The sequence below is a fragment of the Hibiscus syriacus genome, unplaced genomic scaffold (genome assembly GCF_006381635.1).
Source record: "Hibiscus syriacus cultivar Baekdansim isolate YM2019G1 unplaced genomic scaffold, ASM638163v2 tig00003507_pilon, whole genome shotgun sequence".
NCBI lineage: Eukaryota > Viridiplantae > Streptophyta > Magnoliopsida > Malvales > Malvaceae > Hibiscus > Hibiscus syriacus.
Genome location: NW_024061975.1, coordinates 363878 through 384175, shown reverse-complemented (window position 1 = coordinate 384175; position 20298 = coordinate 363878). Strand labels below are relative to the sequence as shown.

Sequence of the window (20298 nt, the reverse complement as noted above, 5' to 3'; positions counted from 1 at the left end):
GAGTACCCGACATACAGGTTCCAGAATAGTTTTATGGAACTATTAGAAAGTAGAAATAAAGTCGGAGGGACATCTGCAGCAGTAAAGTATGAGACGAGAAACATATCGGAATTGGCTGTTGATATTAATGCTGAAAATTGATGGGGAGAAATTCATGATGATTCAAGCGAAGATGAAGAAACCGAAGAACTCGTTTTGGGCGATGATGAAATTTTTTTCGGTGGAGGTGCAATTGATGAAGTTCCGACACCGTATGAAGCTACTCCTCACATGTACGAGATAAACTATGATGCGATAAGGGTACCTAAATTCCCAGACATGCCACATTTACCTCCGTACCAAATGGCTGAATCATTCGATAATTTTGGTGAATTTTCAGTTGGGGTGCAATTCAGAGGAAAAATTTAAACTACACTGGCGTTTAAAGAGTACTGCATCAAATGCCATGTTGATGCCCATGTTGCAGAGTCAAACCATAAAACCATATGCGCGAAGTATGTAAAATATGGCCCAGAGTGCAAGTGGAAGATCAGATTGTTGAAAAATCAAAGGCACGATGCTTGGGTCATCACGAGGTACAATGGTCCGCACACATGTTTACGAAACTCCATCGAACAAGACCATTGGCTATTGGACTCCGATGTAATATGCGAATACGTGAAGGCGATGGTTGAAAAGGATCCAATGATATCTTGTTCAGTGTTAGCTGCATCTATTCAAAGCCAATTTGGATATCAAGTAAAATATGGCAAGGTGTGGAATGCGAAGAAGAAGGCAATGAAGCTGACATATGAAGATTGGGATACATCGTACAATGAGCTACCATATTTGCTACAAGCAATGAAGCGATTTATCCCAGAAACCATAGTGAAGTCTCAAACCATGTCCGCATATGACGAAGAAGGTAAACTTGTGCCAGGGAAGAAAATAATCCATAGACTATTTTGGGCATTCAAGGCATGTATCGAAGGATTTCCATTTTGCAAACGTATGATCCAAGTAGATGATACGCAGCTGTATAATCAATATAGGCATTTACTCTTGATGGCAGTTGCGCAAGATGGTGAGCGAAATATCTTCCCAGTTGCATTCGCCATTGTTGAGGGAGAGACAAAAGAGGCTTGGGATTTCTTTCTGACCAATCTACGTCAATATGTCGTTCGTGAAGATGTAGTTTGCTTGATATCCGATAGAGGAACGGGTATTTTGGCGGTAATTGAATGACCAGAAAGTCGTTAGATACCTCCGTATGCATATACGACATTTTGTATCCGTCATATTGGCAAGAATAGTATCGACCAGTTTCATAACGCACACATTCGTAGCGAGATAGTCAGCATGGGTAAGTTTTATTTTCAATATTTGTGCATTTTTTACGTGGTTTTTTTAATTGCAGTTTAACACAATATATTATGAAACAAGATACGAACTACGCCGACCAAATTTTGACAAGAGATTGGAGAATTTGAAGGTATTTTACGATGATCAGGGTGTTTGGAAATGGTCTTCAAAAATACCGCGGGAAAAATAGTTGCAAGCATACGATGAAGGTCGGCGATACGTACATATGACCACAAACCTTGCTGAGGCCATTAATTCAGTACTAAAAGGTATACGCCATCTCCCAATAATGAGTGTGGTGAAAGAGACGTACTTTAGATTGGCTAAGGTATGGTCCGATAAAGGCAAGGAAATTGAGAGTCTCATAAATAGAGGTAAAACTTGGGCTCCTACAGTGGTTGAATCAATGGAAGCAAATGAGCGATTGGCAACATCAATGGTTGTTCATAATTTCGACCGAGTTGGTCATACTTTTATTGTGTCATGCATATGTCGTAACGTCGGAGGAGAAGACCAAACATTTAGAGTTGATTTACGATACAAATAGTGTGATTGTGGTCGTTTTCAAGCATGAAAATATCCATGTGCTCATACAGTCTCTGCATGTATGTATGATGGTGTAAGCGCATACACTTATGTTGATGAATGCTTTCACCTACGTAGGATATTAAATGTCTACAGCTATGCGTTCAGACAGATCCCGAATGAATCATATTGGCCCAAAAAGGATCATGACGAATGGCTTCCACATCCAATGCTTTGCAGAAGTCCAAATGGTCGACTTGAGTCCACTCGTATTCATACCAGTATGGATTTTCATGCTAGAGAGAGAGGTCAAACAAAGAGATGTATTCGGATTATGTACGGGGTGAAGGCCATTCAAAAAACAATTGTCCTAATTTACCAAGGTATAGGCCTCATCATTAGTAATCATATATGTATTTCTATGTATTTATCCGGATTTAATTTTGTAATGATTTATAATTCGATGACTTGAACATATTTGAATGGACGTGTGGTTCAATTAACCATATTTTCGTTACTAATACACATCAATGGAACACTTAATAGTAATGATTTGATAATAATGATTAGTAATAATGAAATTATTATTAATATTTAATGATTTGATAGTAATGATTTAGTAATGATTAGTAATAATGAAATTATTATTAATATTTAATGATTTGATAGTAATGATTTATTAATGACTAGTAATAATGAAATTATTATTTATATTTAATGATTTAATAGTAATGATTTAGTAATGATTAGTAATAATAAAATTATTATTAATATTTAATGATTTGATAATAATGATTTAGTAATGATTAGTAATAATGAAATTATTATTAATATTTAATTATTTGATAGTAATGATTTAGTAATGATTGGTAATAATAAAATTATTATTAATATGTAATGATTTGATAGTAATGATTAGTAATAATTAAATTATTATTAATATTTAATGATTTGATAGCAATGATTAGTAATAATTAAATTATTATTAATATTTAATGATTTGATAGTAATAATTTAGTAATTATTAGTAATCATGAAGTTATAATAATTATTTAATACTAATGATTTAATAATTATTACTAATAATTATGGAATAATAATATTTAATGTAATAAGGTGATAAATTATTATATCTTCACATTGATTTAGTATTTATGTAATTTTTGCTGATAAATTATTCGAGCTAACTTTTAAATAGAGGGGCCTAATTGATATGACATTCATGATTAAATAATGATTCAGTAATAATGAAATTGTAATAATGATTTAATCATTAATAATGATTTATTTTGTAACAAATAACAAATGAGTTTACAAGTGTGGACTACTCGAATTTAAATTTATACATAGTCGAATTTATTAATGATTTCTAAATATTTAATGATTTGATACTTATGATTGACTAATGATTTAGTAATCAAGTTTTTTTAAAGAGATTCGAACGTTAACCATTTAATTTTTAGCTAATAATACATACGATTTTATTAATAATTATATGATTTAGTAATGATATGATAATAATGATTTAATAATGATTTTAATATTTAATGTACTGGTAATTTAGTAATGATTTGATAATAATCATTATAATAATGATTTAGTAATAATCATTATAATAATGATTTGATAATAATAATTTAATAATGATTTAGTAATTATTATTATTAATAATTTATTATTAATATTTAATTATTTGATACTAATGATTTATTAATGATTACTAGTAATGAAATTATTTCACGAGATTTGATACTAAAAATCATTATAAATATGTCGAATTTGTTAAAGTTAAAAAAAGCTAGTCTAATTTCAATATTTAATTTGTAACAAATAGCAAACGAGTTTACAATTCTTGTCGATGCCGGGGTGTTGTTGAATGATAATGTCGAGGCGAACGTCTGATGCATTGTGGTCGTTGCGGTTGCTCAGGAGTATGGTACATATCCTCCTCATTCATTGGGGGTATTTGAACTGCCATTCCACCAGTTTGCGATTCCATCCCACTTGCAAACGTTGATTGACAAATACTGGTATTTGACATCATAGATGTCATGTGTTCAAAGTCATAGGTCGACGTAAACATGGGAGAGTAGATGGGTGCCTCAGGCTACACAAACTCTGGTATGTATATCGGGACAATAGAATCATCAAATGTGTGATGCAACGATCCCGTATCGTCGAACGGTTGTGGTACGCTATTATCCATATCGGTTATTTCCGCTTTAGGTTGTTGAGATGAACTGCCACTCCCACTCGGTAGAGAGTATTCAGCTTTACCAACTCTTTTCTTAAACCTCAAAAAATGTCGCCTCTCTACCATTGTTGTCAAGAACGACTTTCTATTATCCCAAAAATAATCAAGGTAAGCCAAAGTCTCAAAATTAAAGTTGTCGTCTTGAATGTCGTCAAGAGTTGGCATGAATGAAGCCCTATTGTTCCAAGCATTAATATAGGTTGCATGCTTCTCAACCCAATTCACCTTTTCTTTGTGACGACCATTAAATCTGTGCAGGTGGTCACACGTCTCAACCCAATTCACCTGATGACAACCATCTAAGTTTTGGAGGAGGTTATGATCCCATAGACTCCGTGGAATAGGTTGGTGGAAGTGGAATTGCCTCAACACTCTATCACCAAATTGGATCTCAACAAAAGTAAAATTGATCAATGGTGTAACAGCACACCAATATTGAAACCCGTCTAAAACATCGTGCGACACCAAAGCCAAAATTTCTTCATTCATGTATGGTCTCCAATTAAACTGTACAATTAAATTAACAATAAAATCGATTTAAATCAAATAATATAGTTAATTTAAATAATAAATAATAATAACATATTATACATACCTCCTTTTTGGACTTAATGTCGATCTTCAGCCTGAACTTTTTAATGTTGTTGTGCACCAACCCCGTGCCTTCAATTTTATGCCTCCATCTGTATATCAATCAAAACAAAAATATGGTCATTTTGTTCAATAATTTTAATCAAAATAAATAAATTTATAATTAATATTTTATATTAAAATAGAGAATTCATATTACCTTCCGGCAATTGGAAAGTCAACCTTATTCCGACTAATCGGTGTAAAAAACGGAAGTCTATGTCAAGCCCATGATTGTAGCAGCAACAGACATCCACCAATTTCTGATGTATTATTATCATTCACGACTAATGACGCCTTGCACATCTTACGATACAAGAACGCCAATATCGCCGATCCCCAGCTATATTTCCTACTATTCTCAAAATTTCTTAAAAAAGAAGATACTGAGTGTGAACATAACTACCGGATTTATCCGGCATCAAAATTCCGCCAATCAATTGCAATATATATGCTCGTGTTGCATATATAATTTCGTGCTACGTACTATTTGGTTGAAACTGAATTTATTTCTTCAACCATGACAATCTCACACGCCACCCTTTACACTCTGGTGGTACGGGTGTTTTCCCAAGAAACAAACTGCAAAGTTGTGCCACATTAGTAAACTCATGTGTCATTACCACCAGCATCCCATTAGTTTGGACCCCAAGTTGCATTGCCACATCCTCCAGAGTAATCGTACATTCGCCACACGGCAAATGAAACGTGTGCGTTTCTGGTCTCCAACATTCAATCAACGCACTGATCAAACCTGGGACCAACTTGTAATTTCGGACAAATGTTACATACCAAAATCCAACATCTTGCATGTTTTCTTCTATCAATCGGTGTGGCTTGGGCCCTTTATGTAGCCGATGACGAAAGACTCGCTGCTTGTCCTCCTGCAATTAAATAATGCAAAATATTTATCACAATCATAAAATAATATTCAAATATTTATTAATAATAATTTATTAAACAAATATTTTATTCACCATTATTCTCAAATGACTTGAAATATGTTCATTGTCAAGTCTCAACAGCGAAATTTGGTCAGCCATTCGAATGAATCTGTAAAAAAAATTAAACAACAGTATTTAAAAATCATTTAATATAATCTAATGTTAAGTAACTAACTAACTAACAAATTTACAACACAACAAAAAAATTTAATATAATAACTTATAATTTACTACTAAAAAACTAATTTACTAAATTTTTTATATAATATAAATTCAACAAACAAATATAACTTAACTATTTAACTAACGCAAACTAATTACATATTTTTTATATATAACTAATGACTAACAAATTAACTAATTATTTTTATTAATATGTAACTATCAAACATACTAATTAAATAATTTTTTATTTCTATATGATATAACTTAAACTAACAATAATATAACTTAAACTAACAAACTAATTAACTAATTTTTGTTTTACCCTAATTTATAATAATTAACTAATTAACTAATAATTTATAATAATAAACTAATTTAAATAATTATTCTTTTATATAACTTAAACTAATAAACTATTTTTTATTATAATAAAACTGAAACTACTAATAAACTACTTAACTAATTTTTTTATATAATATAAATTCAACAACCAAAATATAACTTAACTATTTAACTAACTACAAACTAATTAAATATTAGACTAACTAACACACTAATTAATTATTTTTTTAATATATAACTATCAAACAAACTAATTAAATAATTTTATATTTATGTATCATATAACTTAAAGTAACAATAATATAACTTAAACTAACAAACTAATTAACTAAAATTTTATTTTACCTTAAACTAAATAACTAACTAATTAACTAAACTTTTGTTTTACCTTAAACCATAAACTAACAAACTAATAATTTAAAATAATAAACTAATTTAATTAATTAAAAAACATACCTCGATGTTGTGCTCTCCCTTTCTTCTTATTCCACTTCCTCTTTTCCCTTGCTCTCTTCTCTCTTTCTTTCTTTTATGTTTCACTCATTAACCCATCAAATATATAATACAACCACCCATCCCGTCTGCTTCAATTATATCACCCTCAAATTGTCATTCACGTGAGCTGAATGACTACAATAATACAACAATAAAGGCTGCAATAATACAACAATAAGGACTGTAATAATACAACAATAAGTGCTGCAATAATGCAGCTGAATTCACGCTGCATGGGAGTAGGGGCGCAGCGGGAGGGAACAGTCATGCAGAGGTGAACAGCAGCCGTGAAAGTTGGCGACCTATCCCATGCGAAGTGCTATCCATACAAAGCATGCATGTAGCTCGGATGCCCTGGCATCATGCCCTGGCGACCTACCATGTCATTGGGATGCCATGGCGTCCTATAATGTCGCTGGGATGCCCTGACGACCTATCCATTCACGTGCATGGCTCATACAAACCCCATATAGGTCGCTCAAATGCCATGGCGACCTACAACTGCATTGTAGAATTCACCCTATTTGAGCAATTAATCTTGCGAGAGCATTATCTCGTGAAATAAAAAGTTTGAGAACATTATCTCAGGGAATTTGCCGATGTAATTGGGCGTCAAGTTTAATAAAACTGGGACACTCATTTCTTCCTTTTTAATGTCTGATATTGTGCCTTACACTTTATTATTTACAAAGGTATTTTTTTAACAAAGCTTTTATCTTGGTGTTTTTATCGAAATATCACTCGTACATCTGATAATTACTTGTTATATGTCATTTCTTTTAATATTACTGATCTAGCACTTTTTCTGACAAAGTGCGGATCGCCATCTGTGTCTTCGCGGGGTTTTGTTCGAGTTGGCGCTACGTCAAGAAAGGCGTAGATTGGACACATGACGACCAACTTGGCTAAGGCTATCAGTTCAACCTTAAAGGGGCACGTCAATTATCAGTAACGACTTTGGTTAAAACGACATATTTTTGTTTGAGAGTACTTTTTGCCAAGCTCGGGGGACAAACTTAAACTTGGATGCAAAACGGTCATGTCTATCACCCAAGATTAGTTACAGATCTACAAAAAAGAATTGCTACATCAAATGGAATGTCTGTAACAGTCTTTTGTGGAACCCATGAATTATTTCGTGTCATAAAGATGTCGCGACCTCTTCAAGGGATTTAAGCTAACTCGTTCAGAGTTAATCTACGAGACAAATGGTGTGACTATGGGTTTTTCAAGCTCTGAAGTATCCATGCTCTCATGTCATAGCAGCTTGCTTTCATACCCGTCAAGACTATAACTGTTTTGTGGATCTCGTACATCGACTTTCAGAAGTGTTTAATGTATATGAATTTAAGTTCCCCCATAGATAATGAGAAAGACCCTGATGAGGTTCAGAATTGGCTTTCGATTGTACCAGATCCGTCCTTATTGAGGGAGCCCGGTCATCCAAAATCCACTCGAATTCATTGTGATATGAATATTCAGGAGACGTCTAGAGAAAACAAAAGATGCGGGCATTGTAGAAACCTAGGACACAATAGGAAAAAATGTTCATCTATTTTGTCATTAAGTAATCGTTGATGTAGTTGTTGTTTATGAAATCTAAGTTTCTGTTATTTAATTTTCATTTACTTTCAGTTAATGTCATTTGAGCATCACCGATTAATTGGCAACTCAAGAAATTAAATAATAAAAACAATTCGAACAAACTAAAAACAAGAAAACGATACAACTAAAAAAGTAAAAAGAACTAAATAATAAAAACAATTTGAACAATTAAATAATAAAAAATTAAGAAACAAAATAAATAAAAAGTCCATAATTAAATCAAAGTTTTACAATTGTTGGTAAACAAACAAAATTAAATAAAAACATAACGAAGTAAACAACTCTATTGATGCCGGCATCTTGAATGTGTTCTGTAGGGCCGTGGTTGTCTGTGTCGATGAGGATTTCTTTGTATAACTTGTTTTGCTTCCTCATTCTCATAATCATCATCATCATCATTAGGAGTAGATACATTTTGTTGATGAGGGACAAATGACGATGTAGCACCTCCATGGAATAAGAACCCTGGAGATGCATGGCTGACTATCTCACCGCTAACAGAAAACTGCGAAAACACCGACATCGATGAGTGCGAAAACTGCACCGGAGGTGTTTGTGCATGTGGTGAAGCTTTACCTACCAAATAATTAGTATATGAACCCCAAGTTAGATCTATAAGCATAAAAGTATAATATCCGTCAGGAGGGGTCATAAAACTCTGCGGCGGTGACGACATTTGGTATGGAAGCGGTGGCGTCTAACCTGACTGCAGTGGCATACAAAATGGTTACAATGCCATCTGATATAGTTGTGGTACCTTATGAAACGGCTACGAAATGTACAATGGAGTAGACGATAACTGCTGTGATGGTTCTAGTGCTACAACTGAGGACGAGCCGGAAGCGCCCGCTCTCCATCCACGAGTAGGAGGACGATAATGCTGTGACGGTGGACGTCTTTGTCGACGTCGATGAATGCTTCTTCCTCGTGCTTCCTCGAAAAGTAGGAAATGTTTGTCGTTCATATTGAACCATTCATAATAATCATCCGCAATCGAGTAATGATCCACATAAATGGGTCATGTACGGAGAATGCGCCCACGTTGATCCTCTCATATCATTACCACTTAATGTGCTTCAGCAGCTAACCGACTTCTTTTTTGCACCGTCTATCGATGATATGCAAATCGTCGTGATTCTTAGGTGCTTCTGGAATAGATTGTACAAAACCAAATTGGAATAACATATCAGAGGGACCACCGCCATCCAAACATCTAATGGACCTCTTAAGTGATGTGGGATACAAATCCTCATTTCTTCAGTAGAACAAGGAGCTCATTGAAACTAAAACAAATATATATAATTCTTATCAAAATAATATTCTAATTATATAACGATAATTAAAAGTAGATAATAATATTTAAATACATTCCTCTGAACCAATCTTCTGATCAATGAGTAGCTTAATTTCTTTCAATTCATCAGGTAAATCCCGATGATATTTTCTTGCACTTGACCACCTATTCAATGAAATAATTTTCATTATATACTCAAAAAAATTATTTATATATGAAATCAATATTGAAATTACCTCAATAATAGCGGGAAGAGACATAAAAAGAGCATGCGATACTACGCCCAAGACTGGAGAAGAATGAGACATCCACTGATAGCATTTTTTCGATAGTCAGTGGCTCGACATATTTCCCTATACATAAATGCCAAAACTGCAGAGCCCCAACTGAGTATGTCAACATGATGAAAATATGCGAGGTGACACAACCACATACAATGAACTTGATTGCACGATTTGTCGGGCATCAGGATCCCTCCTATGAGCTGTAATATGCAAGCCTGTGCATACATTTTAACCTGCTCCTCGGAGGCGTCGCCACTCAAATGCTTGGAATTTGTATCCAACCAATTTAACGAAATTCAACCACCGTTGAAATTAGGCGGGACACCTCCAAGATACTCTTCGCACAAGGAATGTCAGTCACCAAGCACCACCCCAGAAATCACATCCTTGTTTACCGGAAGCCCCAAATGCATGGAAACATCCTCCAACGTAATTGTGCACTCTCCACAAGGAAGATAAAATGTGTGTCTCTGGTCTCCACCTCTCAATCAATGCAGAAATAAGGTTGGATTCAAGGTTACAATGCCCTTCATATTTTGCTACATAACCGAATCCAGCCTCGACTAAATATGACCATACACGAGTAGGTATCTCTAACTTAAGGTTACAAATGAATGGATCTAATATACGATCTCTCTTCTAATTTAATAAATATTATAGAAATTAAAATATAAACTAATACTAAACAAATTAAATAAATAAAACATTAACAATAATTAAAATTACAATAGAATTTAAAATTGTTACCGTATCAGCAAAATGCTTCGAGATATTATTCTCATCTAAATGTAGCAAACTGCAATTCATTTTATAACTGCAAAAATTAATAAAAAATTAGTATAATAAAATTTAATAAAATAACAAATTATTGATTTATTATAATACAATTTGATATTTGAGTGTAGTTTGGAGGTTGTGTTTAGGGGAAGAGGGGAGAGGGTATTTATGGGAAGAGGGGAGGGGAGTAGTCGGGTTCTCATAAATGTGGGAGGTGGGCGGTTGGGGTATTAAAGGAAAGGCGTGAATCATTATATGCACCTTATGTACGTGTTAGAAATCCCGCAAAGGCACGGATCGCCATCTGCGCCTTTCTTGACTTGGCGCCAGGTCGGACAGAACCCGACGAAGGTGCGGATGACGATCCACACTTTGTCAAAAAGGATGATAGAACGATAATATTAGGAGAAAAAGTGCTTGACAGGTAATTATTAGATGTACGAGTGATATTTCGGTAAGAACACTCTTTATGTTTCAATTTTTTTGAGATTTTATGACTCAAATATTTAATTATTTAATTGTATCAATTAAGTTATTGATGTGAGCATGTGACAATTAATAAAATTAGTACAATTATATATTGGGTAAACTATACGGGTGACCACCGAACTATGTTTATCAATCATTTTGACCACCAACGTTTAAAAGCGATCTAACAAACAACCAAACAATTTCAATGATTCAATCAAGCCACTGGCCGTTAATTTTTAACAGAGGTGATGATGTGACTATTAATAAAATTGGCATAATTATATATTTGGTGTTTAATATTCACACATTGTATCAATTTAGTTACTAGTTTAATTCAATTAAATAAATTTAGTGCTCTAATCCGGGGGTGCCATGTGTCACTATATAATAGGAGGGTAAATTTAATTTATTTTTTATTTTTTATTTTTAAATTAAATTAAATTATTTTTATTTTGTGATTTGAATTCTCTAAATAATTTTAATTTTAATATAATTCTTATATTTTTTTAAAAAAATAATTGTAAAAAATAATTTAAATAAAAATATTAAACTTATTTTTATTTTGTTATTTGGATTCCTTAAATAAATTTAATATAATTTTATTTTTAATATAACTTATATATTATTATTTAAAAATAATTGTAAAAAATTAAATAAAAATATTAAACTCATTTTTATTTTTAAGTCTTACATTGATTATACTTTAATATATATATATATATATATATATATATATATATATGTTTGTGTGAAATAATCTCAAACGCAATATATAAAAAATTGTATACTTTAGAACCAAATACATGGCTTTGGCTTAGTGGCAAAAGCTTGCTCAGGTTTGAATCCACCCAAATGCACTTCTATTCCAATATGTATTCCCTTATTGGTGGACAATTTTATTTAATTAAATTAACCTTCCAATCATATAGTATCACGTGGCACGTCATTGGAGGATTAAATTTATTTAATTGAATTAAAACAGTTATTAAATTGATACAATGTATAAATATTAAGGACTAAATATATATTATGCCAATTTTATTACTGTCCCAAACTCTAAATTTCAAAAAAAACCAAAACCTATAAAATCAGGTCGGGCCGAACCGTTAGATTTAGATATTTTTGCCATCCATAGCTACAACTTTCCCTTAACATCTTTTATTTCAACCCATTTCTTTTTTAGAAAACAAAGAGAGCTATATTGCACGCACACAATAGACATATATATATATATATACATGACAGCTAAAAAAAGCAAACATATCAAAGAGTCAGAAGCTTCCCTAGGGACACTTACCGATCAACTCATCAATCATCGCCCTCCCTTTGCATCTTGATTTTTCATTTCAACTACACATATCCCTTAAATTTTCAAGTGACGAAAATTACATAAATATGTTCATATCAATAGTTAAAATACGACCGACATTGATCAGACTATACCATTATCCGAATGTTCGATTGTGAGGGGATTTGAGGATTAATCATTAAGGAGAAGTTAGAGAAAATTAGAAAATTTCGTTTTTTTAAATTAGATTTTATTTATTTTTTAAAAAATTTATATTAACTAGAAATTAATGTTATGGGTCAAAAAATTATTACTTGATATATTTTTTAACGACTGTCATCGAGTTGACCTCAAAATAGTAATAGAATAAAACTTTAGACACCTTAAATAATAACATAACAAACATTAAGTATCTATTTTGATTAAAAAAATTAAACACTAAAATAAACTAGAGGGACTTTATAATTAAACTTTTTTATAATTAAAAAAACTTTTTTTTAAATGAGAGTATTCACATCAGTTGCAAATAACATTGGTAGTTGTTAAAGTAATAAATTCATCCAGCGACCTCAATAGTTAAAGGAAATATTATATTCACTAGAGATTCTAGATTCAAGTAGCCAATAACGGATGTATGTAGAACTTTGACTAGAGATTCAAGGTGTCTATCCTGAAATTTTATTTGAGCTCATCCCTTATGAATTTTTTTTATTATTAATACATATATACCCATCTTGAAAAATATTTCTGGATCCAGCAAGCAGCTGCGTCCGAGAATTAAATCCCAAATTTTAGCATAACTAAAACACAATTAGACAGTTTTATATTATACACAAGGCATAACCAAGTTTACCATCATCCAGTAGACGTGTGATTCACTCATCAGCCATGGAACAATTCGAACCCAATCAAAACTGCTGATTGTCTGGCTCCATTGGCAACTTTCATCAACTTGAATGTAATGATGGAAGGATCCTAATGTCCACATTCTTGTGCTGATGATTTTCATGTCACTGATGAATGTGACCTCCCTTTTTTTAATTATTTTCATGAGGATAAGACACCTACCCATAGTTGGCACGTCTTTGAAGCTTCACTTTCCTCCTCTAATACACCAAAAACATGCTTCAAACTGGCACTGCACTATATAAATTATACAACAGAGGCTCAATCTGCAGTTGAAGATACAGCACTTTGCCTAGTGGATAGCAAACGCAAGATATCAAAGTAAGTTGTTGCTGTCACGGGGTTTGTCTTTACTCCTGTATTTTAGCATTATTTGTGTTTTTGATCTACACATGGTTTACTCGCTAGTTGATATGGCTCCCTCATCGTTGCGGCCGGCTGGATGTTTTCTGGTTTTCTTGGGGATGTTCGGTTCTATGCTTATGTTGTCTGGGTTGCCGATCTCCACTACAGAGACCGGTGCTCGAGTAGTCATTAGGAGGAGTCTGATGGATAATGGCCTTGGTTTAACTCCTCAAATGGGGTAATTAGTATGCATCCTTTTTCATCTTTATCTGATCTCATTTGTTTATAAATTTATTTTACTGTTACATTTTAATGCTGTTTTATGTGTAGGTGGAATAGTTGGAACCATTTCCATTGCGATATTAACGAGATATTGATCAAGGAAACTGGTAATCAGATCTTTCACTTCCAAAAATTTATGCTTCGAGTACTCATTTACGATGTATATCCGAACATCGATACGAAGATACAAACTTCCAAGAACCCTTAAATGTATACAACAAAATGTACTCACTGAAATGCTGTATGCTGCAGCTGATGCAGTGGTCTCAACTGGTCTAGCTGCTGTAGGCTACACCTATATAAACATAGGTGATGAACTATGATCTAACTTAATTCTTTCATTGCATTATTGCTTTCTTAATCTGGAGTTGTTTTGTTTTTACTTCAAATTGATCAGATGATTGTTGGGGAGAACTCAACAGAGACTCCCAGGTAAAAATGTTTAAAACTTTGGGGGTGTTTTTGGTTCTCAAAAGCTTGTAGTGGCTAAAAATGTGTGTTTACTTCAACAGGGGAATTTGGTTCCTAAAGGTTCAACATTCCCTTCAGGAATCAAGGCACTTGCAGATTATGTTCACAAGAAACGGCTTAAGCTTGGAATTTATTCAGATGCTGGGTACTTTTCCCTATTCTATAAGTCGAAGTGGTCTAATTACAGTTTTAGTCCATCTATAATGAATTCGTCTTTAATCCGCCCGAAACTCGAACGAGATTTTAACGAATTATTCATATTGTCAGGACTCAAACTTGTAGCCAAACCATGCCAGGGTCCCTAGGACATGAAGAACAAGATGCGAAAACCTTCGCCTCTTGGGTATGCATCGGTTACATATTCGATTGACACTGTAGACCCAAAGGATAATGCTTTGCCTTTGTGTATATGTTGTATCTAAGAATGTGACATAATTTGGTGGTAGGGAGTGGATTACTTGAAATATGACAACTGCCAAAACAAGGAAATAAGCCCAAAGGAAAGGTAAGTTTTGCTTTTACATGGTTGTAATGAAATGATGGGAACAGGGTTTCTTGTTGTCAAGTTGTGTAATGAATCATGTTTCGAGGGTAGGTACCCAAAGATGAGTAAAGCTTTAATGGAGTCAGGAAGGCCCATATTATTCTCCTTATGTGAATGGTTAGTGATGAATCAATACCCATCAATGGTTAATGACTAAATTAAAAGTTTTTTTTAAATAAATTTATGACAAAAATTGAAGGGGACAAGAAGATCCTGCGACATGGGCACCAAGCATAGGAAATAGTTGGAGAAGTACCGGAGACATTGGAGATAACTGGGATAGGTATGCATTTATCTTTTATTTTTATTTGTATTTTTTGATAATTTATATATTTTAAAATTCCAAATCTCATAATTATTTTATGTGCACCTTAGCATGACAGGAATCGCGGATCAAAACGACCAATGGGCTTCGTATGCTGGACCTGGAGCTTGGAATGGTATGAATAAAGGAAAGTTTAAATTACTTATTTGATCCCTCACGTATTACTTACTTTCTGTTTTTGTCACCCAGCTATTAATTTTCTTTTCAAAACCATTCTTAACGTTAATCTTTGGTTCTATTTTGATCATTCTCCATTTAAAAAATTAACAGTAATACTAATATCTCACAACAAGATAACGTCATGTCAGTATTAAAAATATCACACTAACATCCCTGTTAAATAATCTTCACTCCTGATCTTAGATCCCGACATGCTTGAAGTAGGAAACGGTGGCATGACAACCGAAGAATACCGGTGCCATTTCAGCATATGGGCATTAGCTAAAGTACGCTATCCCTAACTTTCTTATTAATTTATAGTATCCTATATTTATATTCGAATTAATTTGAATTAAATAACATAAAGAATAATTATTGATGTAGGAATAGTGATATTTTGTTTTTGTGTATGTTATTTTACAGGCTCCTTTGTTGATCGGGTGCGATGTCACGTCTATAGATAACGTGACGCTTCAATTATTAACCAATACCGAAGTTATTGGTGTCAACCAAGGTAAAACAAAATATGTCTAATTTTGTAATTGCAATCAAGGTTTAACTTTTAGAGTAAATTACGTGGCAGATAAACTTGGGGTCCAGGGTAAAAAAGTGAAGAAAGATGGAGATCTTGAGGTAAATTTCTATAAATTCCATTTATTGCTTTTTCCTGACCTATTTCTGGATTAAATTAAGATTTAAGCACAATAAAGGGGATCAAAACTACAATTTGACATTTTTCAACAATGGATCGGTAAATGTAGGTATGGGCTGGCCCCTTGGCCGACAGTAGGGTGGCGGTGGTCTTATGGAACAGAGGATCTTCGTCGGCTACCATCACTGCTTATTGGTCCGATATAGGCCTTCCACCGTCAACGGTCGTCGGTGCTCGAGATTTGTGGGCGGTGAGGTTTCCTATCTTTAACATTTACAATTCCTCTACTTTCGACTTAGTCTTTCATCACATACATTCGAGATAGAAGCATAATAATATGATATATATTAGGCGTGGAAATATATTTGAATTTATCGTTGTTTAGAAATTAGAAGATTAAGGTTTTCTAAGAAAATATGTTTTTCTTAGAACTTTTTAGTGAGAGTAAAAAAAAAATACAAATTAATATATTTCTTATTGATTTCTATTATTTTATATATACTGAATATCAATTCGGTTTTTTAAGTATTTATAATTTTACTATTCATAAATATAACTTACGATATCTAAACTTTGTTTTCATAACATTTTAATACATATAACATATGTAACATAATTGGTTACAAAGGCGAATCCATAAAAATATTATGGGTTGGTCTAATATAAATATAATAAAAAATTATCTAACATATATATATATATATATATATATATATATATAATCTATGGTCCTTATAAAGTGATAATATCTATTCTAAAGAGTGTTCAAACGTGAGACCTCTATAATTAACAACCATTCCTTTAACCATTTAGATAACTTGATTCATGCATAACAACTATATATATTATTTAAATTAAATTTAGAAAAAATATATTAACTGGAACAATATAATTTTTTAACATATATATATATATATATATTTAAGGTAAACTATCTATTTGGTCACCTACCTATTACTTAATTTATGTTTTGGCCACTCAACTATTATTTTTTCAAAATCGTAGCTAACATTATGATTTGGTTATGTTTTGATCTTATTAGAACATTAATTGTGATGACATGACATTTTTAAATACTAACAATGCATTATCTTATGAAGACATGTCAGCATCATCGTTAATTTTTTTTAAAGGCAAATGACCAATATAGAGCCAAAATACAACGTTAGGTATAATTTAAATACATTATCCTAATCCATTTTATTTAATTTAGATTCGAAAATCTATTATCCTAAAAATAAAAGAAGTGGATGCATACTTAACCCTAAAAATCTTTTATTTAATTTAGATTCGAAAATCTATTATCCTAATCCATTTTAAATTTTTTATAAAATGAATTCAGATATTCAAATACATTATTTTTTATTTTATTTTATTTTTTTATTTTTTTATTTTTTGACTCTCTAATGCATATACTTTTTATATAATGCTTTCCTTTCATTTAGTTCCTTTGTTTGTTCTTGGTGAGTTGAACAGCATTCTTCGAAGAGCACGGATGAAGATCAGATTTCTGCAGAAGTGGATTCTCATGCTTGTAAAATGTACACTTTGGATCCCCATAAGAACACTTCACCTTTTAACAAAACTTGATATTTCGGTGGGAGAGTGACTGAAATTACAACAATAATGTGCTTATGTATCCTGCTCTTTATATCCTTTTGTTTTAAGTTAAAAAAACATTAACAGATACGATTTCAATGAGAATCATAAATTACGCATGTATTAGTGAATAAAGATTTTTTTTTATTATGTAATTGGTTTTATAAGTAGAAAGTGTTTTTTTTACGTGTATGATTTGGGTGATTATAATGTAGTATATGTTCATATTCATTTTTAGTTATTGATAACACAGCATATAAACGCAGTTGTTCAAAACTAAGACCTCTAAGAAGAACAATGTAACACCCTAAATTTTGAGCTAGTAGTTTCGGGTTTACACAAGTGGTAAGTGAACCTCGTGAAATTCATAAGTAAAGCTTAATTGGGCTTGGACTTGGTCCAATTAACCATAAAAAGAGGGTTTTTGAATATTGGAAAGATGGGGAAGGATCAAAAGAGCAAATTCCCTATTTTGTAAACATATGGGTTTTTTATATCCCATTTCATCTTTTCTCTTCATTTCATCCCCTCATTTCCTCTAAGTAGCCATAGCTCAATGGTAAGGTCTTGAATTCTTTTCATGTTTCATTTTCGTTCACAATTTCAAATCACCAAAGAAAAAAGTGTGGTTTAGCAAGGAGCTCAAATTCCGGATTCAAAATTTCAAATATATCAACTTGGTCCATAACAGTTCATGCAAGATCAAGATTGTTGCTAAACTGTTGGTGCAAGATCAAGATTGTTGCTAAACTGTTGATGCAAATAGTGAATTCAACATTTTATATGACACTAAATGGTAATGTGTCCATATCAACACCTTTATTCCATGAACATCTTATCTTAGTGAGGAGATGAAAAGAAGCGGTTCTTGTTGCACCAAATCGACTCGAATTAACTCTTTGTTCTATATCAACGTCACATATTCAACTTAGTTTCCCATCAAGTCGGATTAGGAGCCTTATAAGAACAATTCACGACCAACCATTTACCTCTTAATGACAGTATATACGAGGGAATCATCACGAAAAATACATTGATTTAACATAAAACATTAATTATATTAATGTTACGTTTACATTGTTTTTTTAATTTAAAATCAGAAATATTAGTAATTAAACTAAAAACTAAAAACATGTAAATATCACATAAAAACAAGGAGACACACTTTACATAAGAGTAAGCATTTGATCAAGTAAAATTGTTTTAAAATTTTTTGAGTTAATCGAATTGATGAATCTTATTTCAAAACTGTAATTTTATTTAATTTTTTTCCGAGTCGATACAAATTGTTCAAGTTTCTGTTCAAATTTAAATATAAATATTTATAATATTATTATACTAATTCATTATAATTTAAACGAATTTCTATAATCATATAATATATATATTAATTTGTTTTTCATATTTTTTTCATATGTGTATATCATGCAAAGTTGAATGACTCAACTCAAAGTTAAAAGTAAATTCACTACTTATTAAAAATTTAAAATTATTTAAATCATATTTTATAACTTAAATTTATCTAAAACATTAAATTGAATTTATAAAATTACAAATTAAGTTAAATTAATTTAATTTTATAATATTTTTTGTTGAATTGAAAAGAAGAAAAATAAATTAAGCTCTCAATATGGCAGACATTGTAAGTCACTAATCAGCTGATCTTTGAAAAAAGATGGAGGAACTGCGTAAGACGGTGTCACCGGCAGGTGAATATACAACTTTTATGAGTGTGTCCGCAACTAGGTTTTCTTCACAGGGGGATCCATTGGAGCTGTGTTTCCCATTGTCTTTTCCGGAAAAAAACATTAGACGCATTAGCATCGGCCTGTTCAATAATCTTGATAGCTTCGAGAATGTCGGACTGGATGATAACCTTGATGTAGTGGTGATTCCATGCGAGATTCAAACCAGCTGCAATGCCCTAAAGCTCGGCTTGAAGCGGCGTACAGTGGCCAGTGAATCGAGTGTAGCCTAAAATCCATCCTCCATTGCTGCCGTGCAAGACCCCGTCGATAATGCTATCTCCTGTGAATTTAGATACTGCCCCATCACAATTTACACAAATTTAACATGGGGGGCCTCTCCCATTGAATGAGTCGGGGCAAAGCTTGGGTTCGTGGCAGTTTCGGTTTAAAAGCTGCTGTGAAATGTCTTACCCAAAAAAGAACAACATGGAACGTGGAATCCATTGAGCTGCAATCTTGATTAAAAACAAAGGAGTTCATCCTTTTCCAAATCTGCCAAAGGATAGAGGGGAAGAGATAATGACAAGAGCAGTTCAAGTCATCCAAAATAATGGTTCGTGTCAAGTTGCTATACAACCACTCTTCAAGGTCTTCGATGAAAAAGAAACCACGCCAATTCGATATAACGATACGTCGCCAGAGCTGTTTAGTTTCGCGACAATCACGCAAAACATGGAGAATCGATTCAGTTTCTCCATAAACACGGTAGGTTGGGTCAGAAATAAGGTGTCTCCTTGATCGTTTAAGATTTGTGATGATTCGCTGGAGTGTGAGCCATATAAATATTCGTATACGCTGTGGGAGAGAGAGCTTCTGTTGAACCATGTTTTATAATATTTTGATATAATAAAT

At 32.5% G+C, this 20298-nt stretch overlaps 1 protein-coding gene across 1 annotated transcript; it reads left to right on the top strand.

Moving 5' to 3' along the window:
• The first annotated feature begins 13718 nt into the window (after positions 1-13718).
• Positions 13719-17781, top strand: LOC120178429 (alpha-galactosidase-like). The gene is made up of 15 exons (XM_039184276.1): positions 13719-13904; positions 13997-14055; positions 14201-14257; positions 14346-14380; positions 14461-14564; positions 14687-14762; positions 14866-14924; positions 15015-15080; positions 15163-15246; positions 15339-15403; positions 15652-15734; positions 15871-15961; positions 16031-16080; positions 16209-16349; positions 17576-17781. Exons 1-15 carry the CDS (start codon positions 13735-13737, stop codon positions 17687-17689), a joined length of 1254 nt encoding a protein of 417 aa, XP_039040207.1. The 5' UTR covers positions 13719-13734; the 3' UTR covers positions 17690-17781.
• The last annotated feature ends 2517 nt before the right edge of the window (positions 17782-20298 follow it).

Bases quoted from the DNA above. Each gene is read 5' to 3' on its own strand.
- LOC120178429 (XM_039184276.1), top strand. From the start codon at position 13,735: ATGGCTCCCTCATCGTTGCGGCCGGCTGGATGTTTTCTGGTTTTCTTG. The intron at 16,081-16,208 runs GTAAATTTCTAT...CGGTAAATGTAG, and splicing joins AGAAAGATGGAGATCTTGAG to GTATGGGCTGGCCCCTTGGC. The intron at 16,350-17,575 runs GTGAGGTTTCCT...TGAGTTGAACAG, and splicing joins GTGCTCGAGATTTGTGGGCG to CATTCTTCGAAGAGCACGGA.